Genomic DNA, 22,152 nt, shown 5'->3' with positions numbered 1-22,152 from the left:
TTAAGCCAGTAGAAGGAATAAATGAAAGAAATTTGTTCTTTGATGACTCAGCTGAAATACTGAGAAAAGATACCTGCAGTACATGTCATCCACTACGAAGACAAGAAGCTGCGTTGCCAAGGGAAACAAAGGCTAAAATCAGCACAGAGGTCTGTGACACATCAGAGATTCCCATGAAACAAAGAGAGTAGGATTACTTCCAAATTCTCAGGAATTGCAGCTTTCCTGCCTGCAGCCCTGCTTGTCTCAAAGACAAAGCCCCAAGAAGGAGCAAGAGCTCTCCTTCCCATGAAAGATAATGGTTCTTCTGACAATAACTACTACTTAATTTTATAACAATTCCAAATTCTGTAACCACTAATAAGGACACCTTTTAATGGGGTGAATATCCACGTGCAACAATCCATTTTGGTTTCTATTGGATGACAAATTCATACTGTCTTATTCATTACAGCTCATAATGCACATGATGAGAAAAAGGAGAATTAAGTTTATCAGACATTTCTGGCACAAATTTACAGTCCACTTGGAGTTTATTAAGTTATCTGTATAGAGTCATGCCTGTCTTGTGGCCTCAAGTCTAGAAAAATAATTAAAAACAAACAAACAAACAAAAAATTTGGGGCATTAGTTCAGTGGATTCTGCACCCTAATGGTTAAGTGAGCAAAATGCAGGTAAAAAACTGATAGTGCCATTACCTACGGGATGGAGTGTGGTCAACTAGTCAAATAATCACCAGTTAATCAGGCATAAGCACCGTGCTGCAGAAATATATTAAGATAATACTGTAAGTTGATTTCATAACGAAGTCTTTGACCTCCTTCTCTAATCTAGCTGTAGGATCTCTTGTGCTATGAGTAGATGGAAAAAAAGTAAAAAAGAAAAAAAAAAGAAAAAAAAAAAGGTGTTTGCCTTTACAGTCTATTTTTTTCTTCTTGTTAAAAAAGGATAATTACAATGCCTAATTTCTTGTTTCTATGTTTATAAGACTGACAACAATAGGCACACACTTCATTGCAGCACTGAGTGTAACTCAGCAGCTGCCCTTAAACCAGCTGGATTGCCCACAGTCTGAAAGCCGAGCGCAGTGCTGTGCAGCTCACCCAGGGAAGCTATGCAGAGACCATCTCTGGACCAAAATAATTTTCCAATTAATTACTTGCCCTTTCAGGATGAATCTGGTGATATTAACACCCCCTATCCAGGCTTTACTCTTAGTCAATGGAAAAAGCAGGAGATCTCTGGAGCCTTCTGACAGTGACCTGGAGATGCTGAAAGAGGCAGGTACTTTTTCCAATGATTACAATCGAGTCCACTGCCTCCCAAGCTCAGTTCAACACATTGAGTGCTGAACTGTGAGTCATCTGGAGCTGCCAGTAGGAAGTGATAGGCCAAGGATGCGCCTGAGGGGGTGCCTGACTCATGGCATCACTGGGTGTCATCACCCATGTAAGATCTCAAATGCTGATTTTTTTTTTTTTTATACGAGGGATATCCATGCAGGAACAGTACAAAGCCATATGTGGACTCGTCAGGATCTGCACCAAACTGGCAAGATCACTTGCTCCCATGGACAGACACTTCTAGTTGAAACGTCACCCTGAAAGTTTGTTTTTTGGCATGGCAATCCGAATGTTATGTATTTATTGAAATGATATAGACAAAGACTTCCATTACAAGGTAGCAACCTGCTTTTCAGAACACAAATTGGAAACGTAACTTTTGATACAGAAATAAAATATCAGGAGTCAGATAAGACCAGGAAAAAGAAAACACCCTACGCATACAAGTTGGACAAACACAGATGAACCATTAATTTTTATACTGCATTTCCTTCAGTGTCTTCACACTTGCCACTCCCTGAGCTGCTGAGGATTTCATGACATCCCTCACCTCAAACTGTTCTTTCCCTTGGCATGGTGATCAACTTCCAGGAAACACTTTAAGGCCTCACCATGAATCTACTCAGACACATAAAACCACAAGAAACACCTTTGTGGTATTCTCATTGATCAAGCCACTGAATCTTATTTTCAAACCTAAAACCATACAGTAAAATTCCTTGCACTTACAGGCTCTAGAGTACTAATGAAAAAACGAGCATGCGATTTGTGCCTACAGTACTGTATTGCATTTGGGAACAATGCTTCCTGTAGTTCTCCATGATCTAAGAAACTCTGGATTTGCTAATAGTGGCATTTGGTTTAGTTGTTAGTATCCTGAGCATGTAGAAATGCAATATATGAGACAAAAAATACATTGCCTCAGCAACATCCACCTTCTTCTAGGAGTACTTCATGAGGTTGTGGGTCTGTATGCAACTTTCTAGGACCTGCTGCTCTAAGGCAGTTCATCAAACGTACGCAAGCTCCAGCTTTGTGCAGTCAATCACTTCAGCCTACTCAAAGAAAAACCTGCTCGTGTGAAGACAGACAGTGTGCCGCTTCTGCCCGTGGCTTCTTGGATGTACATTCACTACTGCACACATTAAAAATTAAAATAAAAAAAAAATCCAAAATAAAAGGACTTCCCTCAAAGGAACTTTCTGTCACCCTTCTGAAATAGGAAGGTGCATCCATGTAACAGAGCCATTAAATTACATTGCTCGGTACACATTGGATAGATAGCTGAGGTCCTACAGAGATCACCACGATGTAGGTACAAAATGAAGTGAGAGTTACAGGTGCACAAGTAACAACACTTCTTCCTTTTTACATTCTTTCACTTTCTGACTCAATGACAATATTTCATAGGTACGCAACTGGGGACGGGAACGATTTACAAATGGAATGCAGGCATAGGCAGTGCTTTCCTCCACAGCCGGGCCAGGCGCTGACGGCTCCTTGCGGGCACACGCGGCGGCCCCGGCAGGCTGTCAGTGAGCGCGGCTCCGCCCGCCTCGGCGGGGTGGCCCGGAGCCGTTGTGGCCCGCGGGCTGCCGACACCTGAGAGCGGGCAGGGCAGGGCAGGGCAGGGCAGGGGACGGGAGGCGGCTGGGCTGATGGGGCCGCGCACCCGGGAAGGCACGGCGTGGCGCGGCGTGGCGCGACCTCTTTCCCCTTAGCGAGCACCGACGGAAAGCAGCGGGAGGGAGGCAGGGAGGGAGGCCGGGGGAGGTGGCGGCTGCTTACCGCCGAGCCGGGCCGCTCTCCGTCAGCGGCTGCCGAGTCTCGCACGCGCGTGGCCGACCCCGGCGAGAGACAAAGAGAAGACGCCAGGCAGCGGAGGCGGCCTGGGCCTCTCCCGCACTCCGTCGGCGCCGCGGAGAGGAGCGCAGCGCAGCCCCCCGCGCTGCCGCAGCCGGCCCGGGTCACGGCGCGGTGCGGGGCGAAGGGAGGAGCCTGTGCGGCGCCGGGCAGCGCGGCAGGGCCGCTGCCTGCATGCCCAGCGGCCGGGGCGCCGCCGTGCGCCCGTGGCGGCCGTTACAGCACGGTAGCGAGCTGCTGCCCCACGCCGGGCGCCTGGAGCCGCATCCCTTCCAAGCTCCGTAGGGCAGGGCAGGCACCGCTTCAGTACCTCCACATGTGCCCGAATATAGCAGTGGGCGCACGCGGTTCATTCGGGCAAATCTAAACCTCCTTTAGGTAAGGAGCAACAGCGGTTGCTAACCGTCTGAGGGAAGAGTCTGGATAAAGAGAGGTTTCAGTGACGATGCAGTGCTCAGCACATGGCTTGCACTCGAGAGGGTGGATTATTGCTGGACAGGAGAGCCTCTCTCCCGCAGAGTGGAACAAGGGCTGGGCAGATACAAATGCAGTGCAGGTGTCCCTTGCTGTCCTGCCTGCCCATCTATGCTCTACATGTGGCATTTGCTGGGATACACTTGTTGCTGGAAGGTCTTCAAGGCTGCAGAGCTGAAGTTAGAATCACGTTAACAATCTAGAAGGACCTGAACAGGCTTGAAGAATAAGTGCGTGGGAACCTAACAAGGTTCAACAAGGCCAAGAGTAAGATACTGTAATCAGGGCAATCCCAGACATTCAGACTGGGAGAAGAGCTTCTTGAGAGCAGCCCTGTGGATGAGGGCTTGGAGTCCTGGTGGATGAAAAGCTGGACGTGAGCCAGCAGTGTGGGCTTGCAGCCCATAGGCCAACTGTATCCTGGGCTGCATCAACAGAGGGATGGCAGCTGGGAGAGGGAAGGGATTGTCCCCTTCTATTCTGCCCATCTGAGGTCCCATCTGGAATTCTGTGTACAGGCCTGGGGCCTCCAGCAGAAGAAGGATGAGAAGCTGATGGAGTGGGTCCAGAGGAGCAAGGACTTCTCATAGCAATGCAGGGATGTAGTCTGCATAGCTAACAGTCTATTGACAGAACATGTAAAAGATTAATGCTTTTTTTTTGTGCTGACACAAGCCATTACAGGATTGTGTTCCTAGTGGATTCTAACATGAAGATAATTATTGTTTGTGAGAATCATTACCATCAAGTGTCAAGCCTATCTAATTGTTTGGAAGGGTTTTTGTCTTCTGTAAGCAATTTTGGCAACCCATAGTAAATCTTGGGTTGGAGATGGTGTTAAACTAGTTGCTTTCTTTTCCGAACAGTGTTTTACTCATTACGCAAATGCTTCCCTGTGACCTCTTGCAGAGTATATATGTGACTACTTCTTCTAGTTGAACACGAAAAGGCTCTCTGGAGAAGCTCATTTCCTTGAGTACCTCTTGGTATCCACTTCCAGGCTGTGTGAGCTTGGTCTTAGCTCTGTATCCACACCACTGGCTTTTGAAGAGCTGCTATATTCGCCTTCTTTCATCACCCAGGAATGGTCCCCATCAACTGTCCTTGGCTTTCTTTAGTGGGACAGAGTGATGTGCTCTGTCAAAGGAGGATCTAAGCTAGCTCATGTTTGTACTGGGGTCAGTGCTATGTCTCCTGTGCTCCCTGAGGAGCAGGAGTAGGTCTGTTCAAAATTCTCTGAGGTGGTCAGGCTGCTGAGAGCTGGCAGCTGATGTGGTATGGGTGAGAGTCCACTCTAGGTTTTGGACTATAAAGCTCTCCATATGTTTGAGTTGAGTTCCCAGTGGTAGGTGTTAGACAAGGTGATTCATCTCCTTTGCATATATTTTGTCTGTTACATGAGACAAACTTGTTTTGTTTTTATATTGATGACTGTCTCCAGACAACGATCAAATGGATTTCATTTGCTGCAAATCTTGTTTGAGGAATCTGGCCTTAGCCCTGCACCCAGAAACACCCACAGCACCTGAGTTACTCTATCTTGGAGTATATTGATGAAGCCTTGGTGTGATCTTTCACCTTCTGGATTGTTCTGTAGGTGAATGGCATAATATGTGGACATAATGAGCTGAGAAGTTAAAAGATCCCGAAACAACTTTACTGACAATATCAGGAATGTTTCTTGAGATGGGTGCTCTAGTCCTCGATGTGCATGATGCCTGATACAGCTGCATCGCCTCAATCCTCAGTTGCCAGGTTATAGTTATAGAGATGTTTATTCTCTTTGTACTCAGGGAGTGAACAAGAGAGTTGCTGATATGTGGGCATGAAAGATGAGAGAGTATCTGCATCTCTTTAACAAGTGGTTAGCAGAAAGTGGTTTCCCCCCAACATAAGTTTTGAGAGGTATCCCTTGGAGGAATCCCTTGGTATTTGGGCTAAAAAGGCAAACTGTTCAAATGCTAGGGTAGCCTTATGACAGAAGATCTTGGGGTTCAGGCTTGCTGCTCTTGAGAATGTGAGAAAATAAAAACAGGCCAAGGACTTGAAGAAGAGGATAATGATTTAATTTAAGCAAAGATCGGTAATACTCAAACAGAGAAATGACTATATCCAATTTTAATGTTTTCATATGATAACACCCCTGTCTCAAATGGAATATATAATATTAGTATACAAGGGAGATAAAAGCTTGTTTGTAGCAAAATCAGCCCTGTAACTGTTAAAATATTTCAAAGTAACTCATGCTGCCTTCTCAATTGTATATTCAGTGGTCATCTTTGTGTTTCTTACCTTCCTAACATACCTTACCCTATCTACCTACCCGCCTTCACCAAAATACCATAAAGCCCTGAGATACAATGCAAGAAAGAAATAAACCCCTATACCAATCCCTATGCCTATATTCTACTGCTAAATAGAAATCTTTGAGGGCTTTGCTGGATGAAGGAACTTCCTGTATGAATCTTTAAGGCTGTTTTCTAATTAGTTCAGCAATTTTCATATACATTTTCTCGGCTGCATCAAGGCCCCATACAAAATCGAGATGTCCCCAGAAAGGAAAATTCTCATGGTAATAGAGATTATTAATCCTAGAAAGTAGCTTTGTTATGTCCTTGGGATCTGCAAATTTGTCTTGTCCACCGCTCCAAACGGCAATGGGCGTGCTTATCTTCTCTATCTCGTATGCAGGAGGAGTAGGCTGTAAGAAAGGGAGGACATCTGAGTGAATGCTGTTATATCAGAAGCTGTGTTTAGAAAAAGGATTCTGTGCAGAGGTTTGTTTCTCTTCTGCACTCACTACAGGAAAGGAATAGGGATCAAGTCTGCTCTCTTAATGCATATTTTCCTAGCTCCAGTCCCTACATATCATGGAACAGAATGATCTATCCTATTTCTAGACTTTTCTTCAGTGCATGGCTGTGAGTTGTCCTGAACTTTGATACCTGCTTATTCTGATCATAGATAGGGATGTGGAAAGAGCAGGGTTTCTTTTTATCAGGAGAGAACTGAAGAGGTGTTCATGTGTCCCATTCTTTTTTTTTTTTTTTTTTCTCTTTTCACGCTTTTATGTGGCACAGTGAGAAAGAATTTTAGTTGTCTTGTGTCAAACCAAATGCTCTCTCAGTCATAGCTACATCATAGCTACTTAGGGAGTAATAGCCAGTGAAGCTACTTGCGTGTTATCACAGAGGAAACTGACCAAATACAGAGCAGAGCAGGGATCTTCTCAGCCCAGGGTTTTGTTTTGCTTTTTTTTTTTTTTTTTTTTTTTTCCTTGACAGTTTCCTAAACTTATATCGGGAATAGAACTTCATCCAATTCTTTGTATTTGAACACCACAAGTGGATGGAAAATGCCTGATAAACCTTTGGGATATTTCTCTGCCTATAAAATAGCATATCACCCACCAAATAGCGTGCTCTGACATAGAAATTACCACTAGAAGTCAACAAGTCAGTTTAAATCTCAAAAAACTGTCAGATAAATTGTCAGTGTTGCAGGAGTGCAGCATTTCTGAGTAACGAATTTTTGTCCATCTCCTTTTTTCCTTAGAGTATACACTAGTTTGCCACAGCATTCTTCACTATGCTGTTCTGCAGCATCCCTCCCATTTTATTTTGGGGGTAAGAACCTTCTCAAAATCAAGGCAAGAGATGCATTTCCTTTTCTCTCTCCTTTTTGTTTGTTTGCTTTTTTGGCCAAGCTGGTGTTCTACTTAAAGGTGAGGGTTGGGTATTTCTTGGGAAGAGGTGCTGTCCCACACTCATCCTGTTCTAGGACATGGATGTGGTCCTTTGGGAATGGCAGGTAAATGAACATATCACTGGACTGCATCAGTAGGGAAAGCAACAGGAACTTCTATTAGCTGTCTGCAAGGAACTGTCTGTGCCTTTTGTGCTTAGTAGTATTAGGTTCAGGTGAAACATTATCTCCTTCTTTCTGCAGCAGTTGAAGTCATGTGTTCTTAGCTTTGTCAGGACCCAAGGAGATGTTCCCAGGAAAACCACATTGCCTTACCTGGTTGTACTTCTGCATGTTTATCCTTGAGCCGTAGTCGTAAGCCTGGAATCTGTCCGTATGGGATAGCTGCAGATATTGAACAAGGACAGATAAAATGAAAGCGTTAAGAGACAGAGCAGAGCGCTGGTGGTATTTTTCTTCCCTGTGATTGAACACAAGGATCAGACTCCTCCTGGCCCTTCCTCCAGTTGCAGGCTTTCCTGGGATGGGCCATAGGATGGGATGAGTGGCTTTGTCACCTTTACCCTTGCAAAGATTACGTCCTGTTCCCCAGCTGTCACCATTGGGATGGTTTGTTTTTCAAATTTGGTTGGAGTCACTTCAGTTAGTTGTGACGTGGGGCTGTGTCCAGTTCTCACACTGGGAAGAGGACCTGTCTAGAACCTGTCAGGGCTATTGTTAGTTGTGTGGTGTGATCTATGGTATCTCCTCACATCACACATCACAACGACGCATCATTTGTGGGTCAGTGGGGTCTGATCTGCTCACAGTAATGGTGACCTTTCCAGACACACTGTTATTCCTACCAGAGTTCAGCTTCTACAGGTGGATTGCAATTAGTTTGTCACTTAGCAGTAGTCCTCTTGAATCTGTTTTGTTATAAAAAGGAATTCAATTGACTCTGTCCTTCTGGAAAGGTGAGTGCCCTTTTAAAATTCAGACCTGATTAGTAATTTGATTAGTGAGTGGTTTTAGAGAATGAAAGGTGAGAGGCCATTATGGAGCTCTTCCTCAGTTGTTCCCACATGGGCTGAGTTGAAGGTCTGAGTAATTGAGGATGCTATAGAAATCTGCTACCTTGCTTCCATTTGCCAAATCTGGTTGCTGATGGTCTGGATGCTGGAGATTTGAACTCTATGTAGTGCTGGCAGAAACAGTCACAGTGCTGTGCTTCTGAGCTGGCACTCTCTTGCCATGTTCTGGTTCAAACTCAGGTCTGAGAGTAGGATGCCAGCTGAAAAGGCTGTTCTCCACTTTCCCATTGTCCCAGCAGAAGCCTGTGTGTGGCTGACTGGGCTCTGGGGGATGATCCAGGCTGCAGTTAACCCTCCGGGAGAGAGCTGAAACCTGGATCATATCTTTGTTCTGGCTCACCCCCGCATGCTCAGGTTTCCACTGTCCTCCTACTGCCTGCCAAGTGCCCAGGCTGTGCTTGAGTGCTCTTCTGCAGCTTTCAAGGCAAAAACAAAGCTGGAGGCAGGAAGCCACTGGAGCCCAACTGCAGAGAGGCCTGATGTGCCCTGGGGAAATCTCTTTGCCTGATACCAAAAGCTCAGTTAGGGTAATGGTGTGGGAAGCAGTGCTCCTGCAGTGGCATCTGCTTAGGGTGTTATTTGAGAAGATATGGTGGGAATTTCCCAGAACCGCTGCCTCTGGAGTTCCCCATGGCCTGTCAGCTGCATAAAAAGCTGTAGTGAGTGCTTATATTTCAGTATGCAGTTATACCTGATGCCAATGTATTATATTCTGTACTGATGTTCCAGCTGGGTAATGTCCTACGTATACATCTATTCGACTCTGGAGAGAAAGCAAAAATGTTATAAAGGCAGGGATCCAATGCTGTGACAGAATAAATCTGAGAAAGACCTTAGCAACACAACGCTGCTGTGTTATATCCCCTATTAGTGTAGAGGATGTTTTTTAAATATTAAACAAAATTGATGGTAAACTCTCAGGTGATATGATTGTACACAAGGAATGAGTATGTTGAGTTTTATCCTTATGAAAGAGTCTTTCCTACATTATAGATTAGTTGCATGGAAAACTGCATGTGAGGAATAAACATGGATTGATTGTTTCCCAGTTTTTACAGTTTGCCTGATGATTATAAGTAGAGTTCTGCTTAATCATGAGAGGAAGAAGGTTATTAATAGACTACTTGTGTGAACATAATGAGATCACATATGTAAGAGCTTTTTATGGGAGGACTTGTTAAATAATGAGTGTCAGAGAGCAAAAAACAGTGAGAAGAGAGATGCAGAAGGTCTTCCAAAAAAAAACAAACAAAAACCAAAACCAAACCAAACCAAAAAACTGTTTTCCTTTCTCCCTTGTGTGAATTGAATACAAGTGGCCCATTTCATCAGCAGCAGAGGTCCTGGCTGGAATTATTTGAAAAGTGCAACATATTTCTTTATGTTCCTGGCAATTGTATATAGACACAGGGCAGAAAAATCACTTTCCTCCAAAATTGCCTCCATTCTACAGACATTAATGTGCTCTTGGACATGCTTACCGTGTTCAGGTTTTGCGCTCTGCCGCCGGCTATGGAGTAGAGGATATTGGCACAAACTTTTTGCAGAGGTGTGCACAGCTGTATTGCAAGCCTTCTCAGCAGTTCATTCTGATGAAGAGCTCCTTTGTAACCAAGGACCAACTGAAGGGCATAAGAGTGGGAAACTTTATCTTGTTGCAGGATTATATCATGCAGCAAATTGCCTCTCTCTCTACTCTAGTACTGTAGCCTCTTAACTAAGCTAGCTCAAACTGCTTGTCCTTCCATTGTCATTTAAAGTGAATTTTTCCCCAGAATACACCATGCATTCCTCCTGTCTCTTTGTACTTTGTACTTTGTACTTTGTACTTTGTACGTGTCCTGGAGGTTGCTATCCATCTGTTTACAGAGTGCAGACTTAAGTGAGATAGGCCTATTGATTTCAGTCACAGCTGTAGACTACAGGAAGACCCCCTGTGCCCTAAAACTTCTTTCAGGCAGGTGCACAAACCTGTAATTTGAGCACTGATACTTAGCAAAGAGGGGGAGTCAAGTGCAAGAGTTGAGCACTGTAGAGAGCTGTGCACTGTATTTTCACATAATTGGTACAACTTGGGAAGAAAAAGCAGATACTCCTGCATTTTGACATACAGGAGATTTCTATCATTCCCAGAATATACTATTAAGTTGGCAAATTATGGTATGAAACATACATAACTCTTTACATTTCCTATATCATTTTATAGGTCAATATTTCACAAGCATAAAGCAACTGCATATCTAATGAATTTAAGTTGTGAAATATTTGTAGTTTTCTACTTGAGCTTAAGACTTAAGTTAGTAGAGTACGTACACAACTTTTCTTTATGATATTTGTGAGTGTCATTCAAAATTATTGGATTTTAACAAACAATGGTACAACATGCAAATTTTCCTAAAGAAATTCTAAAAATTTGTTGCATCAAGATTTGTAATTTTGTTCCATGGAAGGTCTGAAGCCTATCAGCTTTATCAACAGTTTGATACCCTAAATTCAATCTTAACTCATTGCCTCCTTGAAAATCAGTCTAGACTGAGTGAGTCCAACACAGACAGAGCAGGCATTCAGGTCTTTCAGAAGAAGGAATGACATACATTGATCACTGGCTGAGGAAGACGTGCAAATGTTACAAAGGGACTGGTAGCGTGTGTGACAGTGAGTACTGGTCCTAAAGCAAAGAACATTTTCACCCTTTGTGCCAACTCTGGATAAGTAGAAAGTGCTATAAAGCCTGCAAACGCAAAAGACAGAAATCAAGTTAGTGATGAGACCTTTCACAGACCAAATACATAAAAGCATAGATGACAAACAAGAAATGAGACTGTATTACCATCCTCTTTCCTTACGTAAGGAAAGTATTTGATTCTTTTTAATTCTGATTGAGATATTTTTTTTCCTGAGGATCTTCATTAGAGCATATCCAAAAATTCTCAGAACTGGCAAGTTTAAGCCACTTTTTGAGAGATGATGCATCCATCCAATTTTTGGAATTCAGGTTCCCTTAAAGTTCCCCAAATTCTAATAAAATAATAATTTTTTCACCCTGCAGTCTCTAAAAGACTATGTTTATGATGGCATACCATCATGTAATAAATATATGAAGGCTGAGACATTAAGAACACAATTTTTGACTTGTAACATGCAAACTCAGGTGAGCGTGAATACGCACACATAAAGGAACAGTATGAGGAAGGAAGAAAGAAGTGAGAAACACAAAGGGGTATATCTTATCCTGTTTTCTGAACACATCCAAATTTCTCCACTGGCAGATTTGGTGACAATTTTAGCTGGTTGCCTAAAACAGATTTACCTGTGGATAAGGGCAGAGATGTCTTGGCCTGGGTGATTTGTGCTGCCAAAGACACACACTTAGAATGCTCTTATAAGAGGAAAGGAAAATAATATTCTAGTAAGAAAGACACATACAACTTCCCCCAGATATCTCCTCAGTGGTTTAGAAATAGTCAGTAGTGGTGCATTATAGTCATAGATAAACTATACCTTAAATGTCTCTTGTTAAATTATGAGACTTAGTAGTATGTAAGTTCTGCTTTTCTTCTCAAACTGTTTTATGGACTCTTATACTGTTTCATATATTGCGTTTAACATTTACATTCAATCCATGAGGATTGGACACATGCATCTTAAAATCTGAGGTTAATCAAAGCTCCTTGTTGCTGATACTTCGTGAAAAGTATCTGTTTGCTGGAAGACTCTGGAAAAAGTAACAATGAATGGCTACAGAGTAATAAGAAAGGATATTTAGCAAACTGTGGTGCAGTGCACCTGGTAAATAGTAGCTTTTATGTATCAATAGCCCTTAGTTACTGAATTTAAAGCATTTCTGGATTCTGTTTTGCTTGCTTGTATCAGACAGAACAGTTAGCAGGAAAGTTTCCCATATTTTTCAAGTATCAAGTTAGAAAGTATTTCTCCCTTAACTTTTTTATGAGACAGAAAGCTAGTTGACAGAGAGAAGCACACTCTGGTCAGGTAATGATGCTAACTATTTCATAGCCAGGCAATCGTAACATTACCTGCAGTTGAACCTTCTGAGTGACTAACATAATATACATTCTTCTGTCCAGTTTTATTCATGATGAAGTACAGCTCAGCCGGGAGATCGTATTTACCTATCTCATCGAAGCTACAGGGGAGAAAAACAAAAGCTGTCAGAGGGGCAGGTTGTTTATCACAGTGTGAATTGTTGAAGGTCAGTTTTCCTTAGCACTGAGCTAAGTTCAAATGCACACTTAGTCTGTATTCTTTTCTGTGAGCTGGGGAAGAAAACAAAAGGATGCGATTGTACTGAAGAGCTGCCTAATGCCTTGCTCTCTCTACTGAGAAGGTACCCATTCTGTTCACTAGCTGGGGCTCTTGTGGGAACAGATTTAAGTACTCTCACTAGCAGGGGTAACTGCAGTGGAAATGCTGAGTCACAGCTTGAAGCAGTGATTGAGCACCTGGTAGGAAGGCGAGGCCAACCTAGGGAGCACAGGTGCACGCAAAAATCCTGAGTGACCAGAAAGGGTTGGGCTAGGATCCACTCCTTCCCAGATTTTACTTCAGGGTTGGCAGTGGAGGTGAATTAATCTCATCTGGAGATTCCTGCATACCTGAGTACCTTACAGGTCTTTTGAAGGTAAACAGTTGCTTTCTTTTATTTCTGCACCTACTGCTCTTACATCTAAGTAGCTTCTCATTTCCTGCAGCCTATGATCTTGCTGCTCTGCTATCTTATTATGCTTTCCATTGTGTTTCAGTAACAAAACACATTTCTCTTTCAGTTAATGTCTATTGCCATGGATCAGATTTCATTGCTTAACTGAGCATTATTCTCTCCTGTCTGCACTTGGAGTAATGACACCAAGTGAGAGATCTCAAGGTTACAAATGCCTCCTAGTTCTGGGAATGTTTTCCTCAGAGGAACAAGCACTACATATGTACAAAAATGGTGGGGTGCCTGTGTACTTCCATCTTTGCTTCTTTGTTTGCTGATTCCAGAAAGACCTGCCCAGGTCACCTAGCCATATCATTCCTAGAAGTAGATGCATCCAGAAGGAATTGGTCTGGTGCTCTTGGGTATTGTCTGTCCCATTTTAAGTCAGGTTACATGAAAATCACTAGCCTGAAGGGTACAGATCCTACATCTCAGTATTAGTTGCCCAAAGTTGTTAGTCCACTGAAGGTTGCTTTCTTTGGATAGTCCTTCTCCACAGAGTACCTGAACTGCCAGAACTCTTTCTGGCATGTTTTAAGAGTCTTGTGTTTCAAAGACCAGGTGTTTCCTCGGCTGTTTCCCAGCCAAACATCATAGCCAGCATCTGCAAGGATGAAGCCGAGACTGTTGTTGGGCAGGTTAGCAATCCAGTAAGTACAGTCTGCAAAAGTACCGTGGTGCAGCAAGACTGCTGGCTTTTGCCCTGGAAAAGAAGAGTGTTTTTATTTATTTTTATGCCATAGCAATAAATTAAAAGTACTCAAAACACAGTATGATTTTACAGAAAGTTTTTAAACTATTATTTCTTCAAGAAATTGATGAATGCTGCCCAAGCATTTTGGGGTAAGATGCCTGGAGGACTTAAGTGAAGAATACATTTAGATGGCCTGTGTCCTGTGCCCACATTCTTCCCGCCCCTTCTCCCCTTCCCCCCAAAATCAACAATCTACAGATCCCTCAATTTCTAAAAATGAAAGATTGAAGACAAAATTACATATTGAGGCAACAAAATATGAGCAAGAAACAGAGCAGTGCTGTCCTGTATTTTTGGCCTTGAATTCCAGGTACAAACTTTCATTATAGTTTTTCAGTTTTTCTTAATATTTCTGATCAACAAATAATATGTTTCTCACCAACAGGATGTTACAGAACATTCATCTTCTTGACAGTAGGTTAGCTGTCCTTCATGAGGCAGAGAGCCTTTTTTTATATTATGTCAAAATAGGTGGGGGTTTTCTGGTTTGCTTTTTCTTTTTTTTTTTTTTTAGAACATTTTTCTTAATTATGTTAAATGAAAGGTTCTTTTTAAATCTGAATTGCTTAAGAACTAATTGGCAGAATTTTTTTTCCAGACTGCCAACAGTTGTACTGAACACGAGAGTCCAAGGAAATCATGGGGGGGGAGGGGGGAGGGGGGGAATAGGGGGGGAAGTGAGAGAAATTTGAAACCTGAATATAGGTTATGAAGAAGGGATGTGACCTAAATTCTGAATTGAGCTAGCTACTTTTTCTAAGATGGGAAGGTGTGGAACATGTGCAAGCATGACAGATGGGATCTTGGAGTTGGATTACAGACTTTTCTTATGTGCTATGACTGCCGCACCTGTATTTTGCATGTTCCTCCCATTGGGAATTCTGAAAACACCGAGTATGTATCCATCCTCTGTAGTAACTTCATACATTTCACTGGGGTATCCATGATATCTGATCATTTCAGTCTGTGGGAAGCCAAGGAGAACTTGTTAATTTGCATTTGCTCTGTAGAGATGAGTGGAAACTCTCTGAAGGCTACTTCTGTTCAGGCATATGCAGCTAGCCAAGAATGTGCCAGGAAGATGAATGTGATGTTGTGTTGCTGATTTATTCTCTACTATTGTATGTTATACTGGTGGTAAGGGACTCTACAAAGACTCCTGTACGTCAGCAATGCTCTACCTATTTCTCTCTTGGGGATGGATGGATATATGGTCGAAAGATACCAAAAATGGTGAGAGCAAAAGAGCTGCCTTTGGTTGATGTGGTTGATGCTCTTCAGTACTTCATCTTTCAAATTGAAATAACAAAAGATGTGGTTGCCTGGACAGAAGCACATAATTACGCTTGGCGCGTTCCTGACATACCACGCTACCGTTTAGGTTTTGGCTAGCTAGTGATTACTGTGGCAGTGGTACCTGTACAATCACAAGGTTACAATGATGGTGAGATGATAAACATCGCTTGTGCTGCAAATAAGACTGTTTCTGGACTCTAGAGCTTGGTTAAATGTGTTAAATATGCTGTACTGTATTAGGACTGTCCCAGGAGTAGTGTTTTCTGTCCATCCCAATGTTTTCCACTCCTTTTCTGAATGCATCTTTGTACTTTTGGAGCTTAGGGATGATGATGTTAGACTGGTGAAGCCTGCCTGTTTTGAAGGGCAAACAAGCTGAGCAACATAGATATAGGGGTGTTCTGTAACAGTAGTGTAAGGACCATTGCTACTAAGGACTGTGGCAAAAATTAAATATTACAGGTCTGGTAAAAAGTTGCCTCAAAAGTTTTCTTCACATCTGCTTAGGGGAGTAGTGGTCTGGTATCTGACTCTGTATGGGACAAAGCAGAACTATACTGGGTGACTAAGCTGCTTGCCTAAGTGGAGTACTGCACTTGGTTGCCCTTGGGTCACACCTGGTCCCCATTAACAATGCCAGAATTGTGTTTCAGCAAGGCTTTTTCCTAGAGCATGGCTGTGTGGAGACAGAGGAAGACAGGCAGGCATAGGAAGTTTCACACAAATGTGCGTAAGAACTTCTTTACGGTGAGGGTGACGGAGCACTGGAACAGGCTGCCCAGGGGGGTTGTGGAGTCTCCTTCTCTGGAGATGTTCAAGACTCGCCTGGACGCCTACCTGTACGACCTGGTGTAGGGAACCTGCTTTGGCAGGGGGGTTGGTCTCGATGATCTCTAGAGGTCCCTTCCAACCCCTACAATTCTGTGATTCTGTGTTAGTGCTTGGCTTTGTTTAGCATGTAGTGCATTACAAAGCTTGAAAGATTATATCTCCTTAGACCCACACATTCTAAAATGAAAACAGATTTGAGCGTGGTCGTTGGGGAGAGGAACATGAGAAGTCAGATCTCCCTATGCTCAGGTGCTGTCTCCAAAAGGAAACTGTCTCAGCTCCCACAGCAAATACAACAGATCATGTTGTGCTGATGGTACCTTTCTAGAGAGTAAACATGCAGTAGTGTTGGTATAAGACCGTGCCAAGGGATGTCTTTGGTCCATAATGAGTCCTTTCCTGCTAAAATATTGTTAGGTAAGCCATGTAGGGTGGAGCTCTTATTACAAAATATCACCTATTTTTACATCTTGCCAGTTCTGGTGAGTCAGAGCAAGGGGGCTTGAATTACTTAGCGTTGTGAGAATCTACTTGTTGAAGGAGGGGTTCAGCCTCCTGTGCTACTATACTGAGCAAACAAGTTGTTACAGAAGAGAAGGACTTCTATCGAGACTAGAAACAAACCTCTGCCTCCACTTCTCTCTAGCAGCTCAGTTTGTTTGGATTGGACATCAAGTTTTCTCTTAGGAAGGTATTCTCTACCTTCCTAAGAGCTGGAAGGATCTTTGTCTTGACAGGATCCCACTCTTTTCCCTCCTTGTGCTTTAGCTGAAAACATCAAGATGTGTTGAGAGAGGTGACTGTGCAAGCAAAAGTCACAGTCATAAGACACATGTTCATTATGTGTCTGTTAGGGTTCACCCTAAATGCAGGCAGAGAAGTCCTATTGTTCAGGCTGAAATTGTGCATTGTGCGAGCTATTCACAGTTACAGCTGCTGATGCTGAAATTCAGTGGCCTGGATCTCCAAGTTCTCCAGCAGCTTCTGGGGAGTTGCTGGGCCTTTGAGCCAAGAGCGGGAGCTGGAACGTTCTATTCCAGTGTGATTTGTGTGCATTGCACCACAACATCTGTCCCCACTGCATTGAGGGCTGGCCCTCACTGCAGTCCTGAATCTAATGCAGTGGCTTTGGGAAAGGCAGGTTGGGAAAGTGGGCAACAGGAGCAGGCCTGTTTTTAAGCCTCCTCACGTGACCTGTTTGAGACGGTACAGTGGGGTAGTGGGGTTGTGAAAGACATGTTAAGAAGGTATGCAGAGAAAATGAGAAAACTTACAACGTTCATGAGGTCTTCAGGGTTGCGTTGCTTCCTGTGCAGCCCTTCCTCTGATTTCAGAGCATGGAGTGCTGTGAATCCTGCTGAAAAGGCAACGGCTTGGGAACACAGCAGCACAAGGAGACACCACATGTTGGGGCTGTGTGAAAGAACAGATGCAGTATGCTTGCTTTAGGAAGAGAGAACTGCGGAATTTTGCAGGAAGCCCTGAGTCTCTCTAGGTTGTCTTAGGTGTGCTTCCTAAGGGGTTCACAGAAATACATACCTGCATAAGGTGGGACTGTCTACAGTCAATGTCATGTAACAGGGGAAGGAATTAGTCAAGAGCTTCAGGAGGATGTGGAACAGGACTAGAGGAATGTTACTGCTGAACAACAGTGCCAATTTGTGCCATGAGTTCCTTCCTTTCTTTCACATATAGTCCTACTTACTGTAAATGTGCATCTTAACCACCTGAAGATTAAGATTGTGCCTTCCCTTGTGTTTTTTTTTTGAGGGGAGGGTTGATGTGAGGAAGCCTTTTTGCTGAACAGAAATTGCAGACTGGAATCTACCTAGTTAGTGCCTTGCTGTGTGGAACACAAGCAAAATCAGCTGTTACATGTTGGTTTTAGCCATAGCTGCCTTTGTAATCAGCATTGAGGAACCAGAACAGAGGTTGTGAAAACGGTGTACTATCTGATGTTAGTGGAGAAGACTTTCAAGATTTGGAGAGCTAGGAACAGATAACTAAGAAATCTGTTCTCTCTCAACTTCTTCATGAGGGAGTGAGTTTACAGTTCTCTTAGTTTTTCTTAATTAAATCTTTCACACTCCTTGAGTCACTGGAACAATTAAGTAAATAGGAAATACACTCAATGTTAAGACTGCCATGCAGATTTACTCTGGTGTGCTTACTTTGCAGTTGCCAAAGTGTCACATTTTTCTTTGGCCGATCTACTTTTTTTTTTTGGCCATTCTACAGACTAACTACTTTATAAAGGAAAATTATTGTCCTTTTCAGGCATACTTTTTCCTATTGACTGTATTGTCATCTGGCTTAGCTGGTATGCTTTAAGGCACTTAAAGATTAGTGCTTTCTAAATCAGATAAAGTGCACCAATTAGTGCATGCCAAAACTTGGAGTTGCCTCATTAATTTCAGAGGTGAAGTTTTGACTGTGTGAGCTTTGAACTACTTTCTATTCTTTCTATGTTATAAAGCACTGAAAAGGGAAATATTTACCTGAGGCAAAAAGGGATTAACAGAAATACTTCATTAAAAAAATAGTGAAGAAGTAAACTACTAGAAAGACATTAAGAAAGCCATTCAAAACTTCTGAAGGTTTTTGTTATTTCATGAAAGTAAGTTTTAAAGTTTCTAGAAATTTATCAGCGTAATCTTGAGGGTAATTTTTTTTTCCACACATAGCAGTAAGTGGGACTAAAAGCCACCCAATCCATTAACATGGCTAGCAGATATATGAATATCCTGGTTAATTTATGAAGAAAAGTTAAATGCAATTGAAACAGTGAAAGCAAATGGTCACTTCATGTCTGGTTTTTCAACATTGACATTTTCAGTCAACCATAATGACAGTTTTAAGAAGAAAACATCAGCAGAGCGAGATGAAAATGTCAGACGAAAATTACTCCCTTCTTTCCACTAGCTGGTCAATGTCTTCTTCTCAAATTTAGCAAATATGCCCTTTGATGAATAGCAACAGGTTTACAGATCAGAAGGTGCAGAGTGCTCTCACAATAAACTGAACGAAAGAAAATTACACATTTTATGGAGGCAGACAAGAAAGAGACTGCAAACATATATGTAGAAGCAACTTACCTCTACTTTGACTGCTTCACTTAAATCCTCTGCTGCAGGTCCTCGTCTGTGTCTGCTAGCAGACTGATTCACTGGTGGTAACCTATGCCAATAAAAGGAAATCAAAATTCATTTAAGAGCAGCAGTAGGGTGTTGTGTGCTCCCTGTGTGTATAGGCAAGCATTCTTAAGTGCTGATTTGGCAGTACTTATGATAAACAGCACCTTTGTATGACATTCTGAAAGACCTAATTGCACCATGGACCAGGAGAGGTTAAGAGGCACCTAACCCATGGTTAAGATGTTTAGCAGGGACCTAGGGGTTCGTGTTCCCTGAAGATGTGACAGACTCTGTACTACTGCCTGTCTTGGGGAGTGTTCATGTTATTCTGGAATGAAGATGAATGCAGCTGTTCTCAAAACTTCCTGGCTAAGAATATCATCTCTGCTATTGTGATTTGTGAAGAGGGTGCTGTGGTCATTGGTTCAACACCTGTCACTTGCCTTCTGAACTGCACTTAACTGGTCTCTTGAGGACAGGTTTATTTTATTTTATTTTTTGTTAAGTAATCTTAGAATGAAAAGACAGATGATTTAGAATGTGTGTATTTAGCACTAAACATGTATTTCTAAACTCGTAGATCAGTGAATAGCACAGTACAGAAAGACAAGTTTGCTCGGAATTTGCAAATTAAGTTTGAAAACATCAGTAAACTTTGTCAAAGGCAGTATGCTAGCAAGACTTCTTGTTTATTCCAAGTCACTTCTATAAATTCTGTGTAAACTTTCCTACCTGATGAATAAATTATAGTTAGCCCAGGGGCTCAGTCCTCAGTGAAACTGGCCACCTGACAATAGCCAGGACAGTGTTTGTCCTTAAGCAGCTAGAAGACAAAGTCAAATTCTCCTGCATGAGCACCAGTCCCTTCAGTGAATTCACTGCTAAATAGTTCAGAACTTGTGTTTTGTCATGGTGGGATTTTAGAAGAACACCACGTGAAAGTGATTCTTGTACAGCGATTTCACTGGAATGCGGATGCTGTTAATGTGCTGTTTCATGTATGAAAAATAGAGTGAAGCAAGTCTTTGGTAGTGATCAACCTAATACCTAGCAGTAATGACAGGGATCGTTCTGCTTTTTAAAGTAGTAAGTAGTCTGTGGAATTGACAAAAAAAAAAAAAAAAAAAAAAAGTGATTAATCAGTGAAAAATGTCACAGCATGTCTACTCTGATATCCTTTCTCAGTATGAGATAGCAGACCTTGCTCTGCTGTAGTTTGAGGTAATGCAATACTGTATTTTTAATTCAGTCTGGAATAATTTACAGTATTTTATCTAGTTCCTTCTCACACAAGCAGATAAGATGTACAGAATTTACATGATTTATGATATTGTTAGGTATTAAGGATCAAGTGAAGAGCGAAAGATAGACAAAGCCAGATGTTGTCTCTTATCTTTCGTTCAGAAAAGAGAGGGTGACATGGAAAAGTGACAATGAAAGTAATGCTTATAAAAAGAGCATAGGAAGCACAAAACCTGAGAGACATACAGTCATTTTCTTGAACGTGTTGTGATGCTTTCCTTACACAGAGAATGCATATAGCTGAGATAGTTAGTATTCTTCCTTGAAAACGCTGGAGCAAAACCTTGAGGGCCTGGTGGGTCTGACTTGCTGCTAGACATAGCATGAACTGCTTATATATGTCTTAACCCCCAGTGTCTAATTCTGTGCCTCTAAACTCATCCCTGGTGGTCTGCAGGCTTGGAGGTGGAGGACAAGAAGAATATACACCTTGCAAAGAACTGCTGGAAACATGAAACAAACAGGACTTTCCTTTTCCATGGTGTGTCAGCACACTGAAGGTGTGCAATGAGACCAGGAGGCAGCGTGTAAGGTGATATCTGGCAGAGGACAGACTGGACTTGAAGCAGCTGTGTGTTGTACAGATGGTGCTGGGCCCTCTTGTGAGGAGCAAGGCTGGGCTGCCCTGCCAGTGCTGGGGCAAACAGTGGACAACACTGTCTGGTACCGGGACTTTGTTGTGTGATGTGGAAAAATAGATGTTTGGGATTGATTCCAGAGGATGGGAGTTAGGTTTTGGGAGCAGGAGCTTAATTTTTTGATCAAACTAGTAAGAGTTAAATATGTTATGTCAGTGTTTTTCATTTAAAACTGCCTACTACTAAGGTTAAAGAAGACATTACAAATTCTGGCAAAAATGTGGTGGCTGTAAGTGAGGATTTAGTTTTCTCAGGCATTCATTCTGGGAAAGAACAAGCAAGTACTTTGAAATAGAAATGTAAGTGTTCATCTAAGGAGATGGTCTGTGCATATTCTTCCTTGTGACTATGAGCTCTATTCCTCTTCCTGAGTACTTTTGTTGTTCTTTCAAGTTTTCTTCCTACGTTTTCCAGATGATTATCTGTTTGAACAGGTGTGTATGGGAAAGGAGTTACTTGTTTATCAGATACATGACTTTGATGAGGCATCGCCCATTCAATATGCTACTTGACTAATTTAGATTAAGAAATACCCTATAGGATAAGACTGATGCTGCAAATGCAAATGCTTGTATATCTACAGGCTTGTGCAAATAGAAAGCTCCACTCATTTTTCAAGAGCTGTTATGTTTCAAATTTTGCAATACTGCTAGAGAACTGGTTATGGAGATGGTAGCTTGGGCAGACCTGAATCAACTTTTCTGAATTGCTCTTAGGATTCATTATTCATAAGAGAAAGACTGAAATTCAGCAGCTCTGGCTCCTGTATTCTGTCCTTAGGATACATTGTACTGTTTTGTACTGTTTGCTGATGCTGTGGAGATTTTCAAATGGACAACAGTTCTGACTTTCAGGAAACACTTCGGGTGTTGTGAAATTCTTTCAAGAAGTACACAGACTGAATAGCTCCCAATTCGCCCATGAACTGAATCCTGTTATCTTTTGGAGAAAAATGACTTATTCATCAACTACAAAAAAAAAAACTGTAATAATCAGGGTTCAAAGATTCATTTGTAAG

At 42.3% G+C, this 22,152-nt stretch overlaps 1 protein-coding gene across 1 annotated transcript; it reads right to left on the bottom strand.

Annotated features, from left to right (window-relative positions):
* Positions 1-6,148: 6,148 nt before the first annotated feature.
* Positions 6,149-17,466, bottom strand: LOC306946633 (lipase member M-like; the record flags this gene model as incomplete). The annotated part of the gene is made up of 9 exons (XM_079535725.1): positions 6,149-6,382; positions 7,702-7,770; positions 9,151-9,222; positions 9,941-10,081; positions 11,054-11,190; positions 12,497-12,606; positions 13,684-13,882; positions 14,783-14,897; positions 17,335-17,466. The coding sequence occupies 9 exons, from the start codon at positions 17,464-17,466 to the stop codon at positions 6,149-6,151; spliced, it is 1,209 nt and encodes a 402-aa protein (XP_079391851.1).
* Between the last annotated feature and the right edge of the window lie 4,686 nt (positions 17,467-22,152).

Source organism: Tetrao urogallus, assembly GCF_951394365.1.
Source record: "Tetrao urogallus genome assembly, chromosome: 5".
NCBI classification, from domain to species: Eukaryota; Metazoa; Chordata; class Aves; order Galliformes; family Phasianidae; genus Tetrao; species Tetrao urogallus.
The sequence above is the reverse complement of the archived record's forward strand: the minus strand, read 5'-3'. Positions and strand labels throughout refer to the sequence as shown.